This window comes from Bison bison, unplaced genomic scaffold (assembly GCF_000754665.1).
Source record: "Bison bison bison isolate TAMUID 2011002044 unplaced genomic scaffold, Bison_UMD1.0 scf7180017864057, whole genome shotgun sequence".
Taxonomy (NCBI): domain Eukaryota; kingdom Metazoa; phylum Chordata; class Mammalia; order Artiodactyla; family Bovidae; genus Bison; species Bison bison.
In genome coordinates, this window is record NW_011494629.1 from 5,794,127 (window position 1) to 5,802,071 (window position 7,945).

The 7,945-nt window shown below is 43.2% G+C and overlaps 1 protein-coding gene across 2 annotated transcripts in view; it reads right to left on the minus strand.

Annotated features, from left to right (window-relative positions):
- Positions 1-7,945, minus strand: part of LOC104985724 (chromosome unknown open reading frame, human C9orf3) — a 424,441-nt gene that overhangs the window by 105,501 nt on the left and 310,995 nt on the right. The window contains exons 11-12 of one of the 2 annotated variants that reach the window (XM_010836042.1): positions 5,950-6,010; positions 4,789-4,819 (exon numbers count right to left, since the gene is read on the minus strand). In XM_010836042.1, coding sequence (XP_010834344.1) covers positions 4,789-4,819; positions 5,950-6,010 — 92 coding nt within the window. Of the gene's footprint in view, positions 1-4,788; positions 4,820-5,838; positions 6,011-7,945 lie in introns of those variants that run through there. The other variant, XM_010836041.1, reaches the window with a different exon arrangement.

The following is a 7,945-nucleotide window of genomic DNA, read 5'->3' on the forward strand; positions in this document are numbered from 1 at the left end:
TAATGTTTCTGCTTTTTAATATGCTGTCTAGGTTGGTCATAACTTTCCTTCCAAGGAGTAAGCATCTTTTAATTTTATGGCTGTAATCACCATCTGCATTTAGTCACTTAGAAATTGTGAATCTAACCACTGGACAAGAATGACAGCAAAATTACTAGGAGCTCAAAACACACACCACATTATGGCAACTGCTATTATTGATATAAAAAAACCATAATGTGATCATGATTGCACAAAAGAACCAACATTTGCACATGCAAAGCACATATAATTTGAAAAATATAATTTCTCTGGAATTTGCAAAATAACCAATCTTGTTTTTTTTGAATGACCGTTACATGTAGAATTTTTTATAGATACCACTAAGATTAACTATCCTAATAGGCCTTTAAATTATGCTGATAATAGTACATAATCTGTGCTAAAAGAAGCCTACATGTTATTCCCCTAACAAACCACCTGGCTTGCTCTGTGCTAAAAGCACGTCATGGCTCCAATGACATGGAGTCTCTTGCATCATGTCTTATCAAGTTTCCACAATTTTGTGACTGCGGGATTTTCTCCTATAAGACTTCTGTTTTCCATCATTTGCTTGTGTGGCCTCTGGCCACTTGCAGGTGTTTGTTTGGAAAGGAGAGGCATTTTCCAAGATGACACAATAAGCTGATGTTCTAAATCCTGGGAGCTTGAGTTCCTGCCTGTTTCTGATTCTGGGAGACTTTATATGATTGGCCATTACCCATCCTCTCTATCCCCATCATTGCCACTGCTGCCTGTGACTTTGTCATTTAAGGCTGCTAAGCACTTTTCCCTAAAGAATAGCCTAAGCCATAGAAGGGCTGTGGGGTTCACTGGTTCATTGTGTTACTTGTTGGTGCCTTGGAAAGTGGGTCACCTGGGAGTTGAAATTAAGCACTGAAGAGAGGAGGGTAATCCGTTCATACCCTTAGGAACAACTGTGGTGAGAGCAGCACTCAAAAGTGGATGATAATCATTCGTGGTTTCAGACCAGACTGAAGGGCGTCTATGGACTGACTAGCTCCAGCTTTAGCCATACAGCTGACAAAACTATAGATGATTTCAAGTACATCAGTGGTGGATTTTAAGTTATTATGCATTCAGATTTTAATTCAGATAACAGCTTTAAAGCATCACTATTCAGTATGAATATGTGCAAGCCACATTTGTCATTTAAAATGTTCTCACTGCTGGGGCTTTCCCTGGTGGTCAGTGGTTAAGAATCTGCCTTTCAATGCAGAGGACATGGGTTCAATCACTGGTCGGGAAGCTAAGATCCCACATGCACTGGGGCAGCTGAGCTCAAAAGCCAAAACTAGAGAGAAGCCTGTGCACTGCAACTAAGACCCGAAGTAGCCATAAATAAATAAATATATATATATTAAAATATTCTATTTGCCCAAATAAAAAGTAAGTTGTAGCAGCCAAAATTAATTTTAATAATATATTTTATTTTACAAAGTATCCAAAATATAATTATTTCAATACCTAAAAATATTGAAAACCTTTAATGAGATATTTTACCTTCACTTTTTCGTTCTAAGTCTTCTAAATCTGATGTGTTTTCACAGTCTGTCTCAATTGGATGCTAAGTTTTAATCAGAAATGCTTGGTCTGAAGTAGATTTCATAGAATTGACAGTTGAAAAACTGGATTCATTTACAAACCTAAATTGGTCCAAACCACGACTGTATTATTAGATTTTCAATTTAAATTTAGATTAAATTAAAATTCAGCTCATAATTATTTGGAGACTAATAATTATGATCCGGCATATGCCTAGGAGTGGTAGAAAATAAAGTTTAAAATGGTAACTTGGGGCAGTTTACAGCTTCAAATGGCAGGCCCAAGAGTTTTTCTAAATGGGGAAAAAGGTTTCTGGTGAGGAGGGGTGTAGACGGTGTTTGGGGGAAGATTCACTTAGCATTGGTGTGGATGGTGGATGGAGAGGGGGACAAGTTGGTGGCAAAAAGAACAGTTAGTTACTGCACTAGTCCAAGCAAAATATAATGAAAAAGGGAGGAAGATGCTAGGAAAGGAAATAAAATTATAAATTTAATAAGTGTATATATAAGGATATCAGGAAATGTGGGCAGGAAATCAAAGAAAAGGAGGGGTCGGAGAGTTCTATGACAACTAAAATACAGAAGTACAGAAGAAGGGCTGGAGGGAGAAAAGTTATTTCTATTACATTTGATATAAATGTTTTTAAAAAGATTGGAATATGTACGTATGTTCTGGCAGGTGGGAGGAGACCTTTGGGCAGACATGAAAAGAAATAAAAATCTATTTATAGGATTGTCAAATTAGCAGAATGGGCAACTTTCTTAGAAGTACTGTATACTATTCCAACAGTTGGGAGTGTCTGGTAAATTAAATTATGGTACCACTTTTTAGAAATTGATGCAGCTGTTAAAAATTACTGCTGTTGAATTATTTCAAGGGATGTGGGAAATTGCTTAAGATGTATTTTTAAATGAAAACTTTTAAGTTTAGCTAATAAAAGTCCAATGTTTTTAATAAAGGATATGCACTTACGTAATGTATAGCACAGAAAATGTATAGAAGGAAACATACCAGGCATATATTATCTCTGCAGAGTAAGATTGAAAGGGGCAAGGGCTTTTATGTTTTTTTACTTTGGTTTTGCTTGAACTTGCTTCAGAGAACATATTATTTTTATTTTTGAAAAGGGAGACCAAAAAAATGACTAAAAGGGTTTCTGTCAAAAAATTAACTCCAGGGACTTCCCTGGTGGGCCAGTAGCTAAGATGCTACACTTCAACTGTAGGGGGTTCAGTCCCTGGTCAGGGAACTAAGATCCTACATGCCACACGGTGCAATAAAAAATAATTGAAATCAATAAATAACTTAAAGAATTATCTCTGGGCCATTTTAATTTTCTTATTACAAACTTCTTAATATTTCAGTATGTAATACTTTTATAATCAGAAGAACATCATAAATGAAATAATCTGTATTATCAATGGTAAAATCAATTTTAAGTCTGTTAGCAAAGCCATAGGTTAGGGTTGGGTGTTTCTTTAAACAGATTTTGTATCCAATTTCCTTTACTTTTGGGGGGTTCACGCTTACTTTTATAGCTGCTGAAGCTATTTCCACACATTAAAAAAATGATTTCCATTCAATGTGGCCAAGAAGGAAAATGGAGGCCAATCCCAAGGCAAACATTCCTTAGAGAAGACAAAAAGCCTCTATAACCTGTGGAATGAAAACTTCACCAGTAGAATGTGACTCTTTTGTCATGAATGACTTCAATTGCTGGTAGACAGAAATTTTTAATGAGAACAAAGAGCATTGGAATGATTTCAATGCTCTGGTTGTCATTCCAGGCCAAACACACCAGTAACTTTATATTATAATGATAGGGACAAAGAACAAGGTGTCCCATTCACTGTGAGGCTCCTGCAACAAGAGGGCGCAGAGTCTCACTGAAGTGGAAACGAGAGGGAACTCCCAAGGAGCGCGGAAAGGGCTGTGAGTAGGTAAATCACCATTAGCCACATAAATAATGGCAGAAAATGGGTGAAGAGATGAAAAGATGCCGTCTGATCATTCACCAATGTAAAGATGTGCACTAAATCAGGGTCTTTTCTGTCTGACGCTGTTGTTTTTACTGAACAGTTAAGCACCCAAGGAAATACCAGTTGGGTCTTAAAGACAATTTATAGCCGGGTTGGCCTCACTGCACCTGGCTGTGTTTTGACAGCAGGTTTCGTCAGTTTACAGCGGAGATTCTTGTCTATGCTATAAGCTGTCACTAATGCAACTAGACCTTTGGAAAAAACGTACGGCTCAGAGGCAAATCTTTCCTTTCCATAGACCCCTCCCCCTTTTAATGAAAAGCAAAAGCCAGTGGCAAAGCCTCTTCTTCTTCAAGGGAAATTACAGAACCTCCTGGGAGTGAGCAGGTCAGCCCCAGTGCGATGGCACAAGTCGGATGCGCCTGCTTCTGGGCACTCGATTAAGGACTCTTTCTTTTCTCTTCCCTTGGGGCTAACTGCTGAACACAGCCGCCTTGTTGTTCTGGGCCAGGAAATGCAGGATTTTGCTCTTTGAGCTCCCAACTTTTCCCAGCTTTCAGGCCCCCCTAAGAATGTCTGGGAGGCTTGCAACAGCCCAGCCTGGGAACTCCAGGCAGCCGGCTTCGGGGGGGATACCCACCCCTCACCCTCTTCGAAAACAAGAAGCGCAGGGTGTGGCTATTTGGGATCAGACAAACCTTAACTTTGTTCCCTGGGATTTTTGTACTCAGATAGTGGCCTGGTTTGAAAGCCGCCGTCTTAGAAATCACAGGAGCTCATTATACGTAACATACACGAGTTGAAAGCACTGCCTCCCAAGACCAGGTAACCATTCACTTTGTTCTGCGTGTTTAGGACACAGCATTTTATTCTTTTTTGCTCCCAGAAGGCCTGGGGCAAACGAATAAGTTTTAACAGGTGACACGCATTCCTGAACCGAAGGCAGTGCGTCCTTCCTTAGGAATGAGCTGCTGGTGGCTGGTGGCCGACGTTGCCCCATGTGTGGCAGAACAGGACAAAGACGAGAGGTGAGGGATGAAAAGGTAATGGAGAACAGCCCCTCCTGTTCCTTAATTTCATGGTTCACAGACATTCATTGACATTCAGACACTCCCAAGGGGAAGCTCGTATAACCAGTCATGAAACCAGAAACGAGCAGGCTAACAGCGCTGCTTGCCTGCGCCCCGGGCTGACTTTCTCCCCACCGTGGGGTCCACTCCCAGACACTCAGGCCCACTGTGACGGGTCTGCAGCTGCTCTGGGGGTTGGAAGAGTTCCAGGCCCACTGGGTCCTTTGACCAGGCGCTTCCAGGCAGGGCCCAGGCTCTAGCTCGGGGCGGCCCTTGAGGCTCTGGGAAGCACAAGACCCAGGGAGAGAGCAGGGGGGAGGAGGCTTTAGGCCAGGTGATGGCTACGCAGTGAGGGTCGCCTGGGAATGTCTCCCTCAGAATTGCTATGGGCTGAAAGGGGGAGCAGAGAAATAAACCTGAAGGAGAGGTAGATCCTGGTCCCCAAGACAGAGAAATGAGTCTGAACGGCTCCTTCAGATGAGAAGAGCAGCTGGAGGCAGAGATGCAGAAGTAGAGGAGAAAGCCGAGGGCAGCTGCATGGGCCGATGAGGGGGAAACTATGGGTATGCTGGGTCAGAGGAGAGTGACAGGCAGGCCAGTTCGCTGTCTGGCTGCGTCCACAGAGCAGAGCTCGAGACGCTGGCGGCGCTGGATTGCTGCCTGGTGACGCTGCCCAAAGTGTGCGTCACGCTTTGGAGGACCTCACTGAACACTCAGTTCAGAGTCAGCCAGAATGTCCACCTCTCACACCACAGTCACTATGGGCAGAGGCCCGAGGCACACTCCACCACGGCAGGCTGAACAGCGTGGGAGACATCATCTTCCTGACTCGGGGACACTGCAGCTCAGTGAGCTGGTTACTTTTACACGTGTTTAGTCCCTCAGTCAGGTCTGACTCTTTGCAACCCCATGGACTGTAGCCCACCAGGCCCCTCAGTCCATGGGGATTCTCCAGGCAAGAACACAGGAGTGGGTTGCCAGGCCCTCCTCCAGGGGTTCTTCCCAACCCAGGGATCAAACCCAGGTCTCTCGGATTGCAGGGAGATTCTTTACCATCTGAGCCACCAAGGAAGTCCATGAATATTGGGATGGGTAACCTATCCCTCCTCCAGGGGATCTTCCAAACTCAGGAATTGAACTGGGGTCTCGTGCATTGCAGGTGGATTCTTTACCAACTGAGCTATCAGGGAAGTCTGCTTACTTGTATAAAGATATTGGGAAAAAAAAAAAAAAAACCCACTGTCATGATTGATACACTAAGCGATAAGCCTTACTGTTCTCCACAGAGTCTGATGAGGCGGTTATCTGAAGCTCACCTGTGGAATTCCAGAACTCTCCAGCCAGTCTCGGAAGATGTTTCCAACAGACAGCTCCGGCCTTTAAAAATAAAACGACAACGAAAAAGTAAAGGATTAAAAAGTTACAGAGTGGACTTCCCTGGTGGCACAGTGGGTAGAAATCCACCTGCCAAAGCAGGGGACATGGGTTCAGTCCCTGGTCTGGGACGATTCCACATGCTTCAGAGCAACTAAGCCCACGCACCACAACTACTGAGCCTGTGTGCTACAAAAACTGAAGCCGTGCTCCAAAACAAAGCGTAGTCCCCCTCATTGCACGTATACAGAAGGCCTGAGCCCAGCAGTGAAGACCCAGCACAGCCAAAAATAAACCAATCAATAAAATTTTTAAAGTTACAGCGCACTTATTATTAATACACAGAATGGTTCTATCTATCGGGGCACATCGCAGCATTGTTCTTTCAGAGAAATTTGGAGAAAGTGCAGTGATGTCTCAGGTTAAAGTGAGGAGGGGGCATGGTCATATTCAGTAGAGCGTCTCTCAAGTCCACAGGAGTGCACACGATGAGATCTAAGAATCAAAGTGGCCCCACAGGAGGTCCCTGATGCCTTGAGAGGAAGTCTTCGTTGGGAGTGCCTATGCAGGGAGGAGAGGGCATGTTCATGGGACATGTCAGGCGTGGCTGCTTCCTGGAGAGAGGTGGAGTAACGTGAAATCTGAACCTCGCAGCACTGAGTACATCAAAATGAAATGCCAACTTCATGGTGACGATGGGTGACAGCAAGCAAAAATGATACAATTCATCATCGAAACCCAAGGAGGCTCAGAGCTATGGAGCACACGCGGCTTCTGATGCCTGTTTTCAAGCACGTCTTCATTCCACTTTATTTGAAATGTTATGATTGCTTGTTTGATCCAAAGTCAGCTGAAATCTTTTGGTCTCATGCCTGCTGATTTAAATACTCCTTTAAAGGTACAATATGTTTAGGGTCCACAAACTTTAGGTCATATCTTCCTGTCTTATTGAAGTTTAAGCAATTCCTCCCTGGCTTTGAGATAACTCCTGCTTATGCCCAATCTCTCCAGCCACAGAGGCCTTCTTGGAATCCTCTTCCAGGCTGCGTACGTCACACCCACACAGGCCCTGTCTTCTGTGGCACAGTATTCTGTCACAGTCTGAGACTGCAATTGATTTTGTTACTTGACTTGTAAATGTTTCCTTACTAGATCAAAGCTCTCTGAGACCAGGGTCGGTGTCTGTTTTACTCACTTCTCTTAACCCTGCACTTAAAACAGTTGTGGCATAAGTATCCCCATAGATACTTTTTATCTGAATGAATGAAAACACATTTCATTGTTGACTCAATAAAAATTATTCCTTTTTAAGTTAATAATCACCTTGCCCAGTAAGACATTCCCAAATCATTAAGGTCTGTATCTTTTAAAATTTTATGTATTATATACTCCATTACATATATGAAATATTCCCTCCTCCCACCCTTTGGAATTGTAAAGAGGTTGTGGAAAGATACAGTGCTGTCTTCATCAGTAAAGGTGCTAAAGGCCAAGTGCTCCCCTCACACCTGTACCGCTCTGCTGTAGGCTGGATGTAGTGAGAAGGGAGGCAAAAGTGGGCCTAGGTGGCTTAGGGAAGACAGGGTTGACTGATCTTGTCCTTCCTTTTCTTCTTCACTGACAAACAAGTCACTAATGTGTCTTGGTTTTCCCTTGTACAACAATTTGTTCAGTTGCCAAATTGTGTCTGACTCTTTGAAACCCCATGAACCTTCACTATCTCCCAGAGTTTGCTCAAACTCATATGAGTCCATTGAGTTAGTGATGTCATCCAACCATCTCATCCTCTGTCACTCCCTTCTTTTGACTGCAATCTTTCCCAGCATCAGGGTCTTTCCATATCAGGTGGCAATTGGAGCTTCAACTTCAGCATCAGTCCTTCCAATGAATATTCAGGGTTGATTTCCTTTAGGATTGACTGGTTTGATCTCCTTGCTG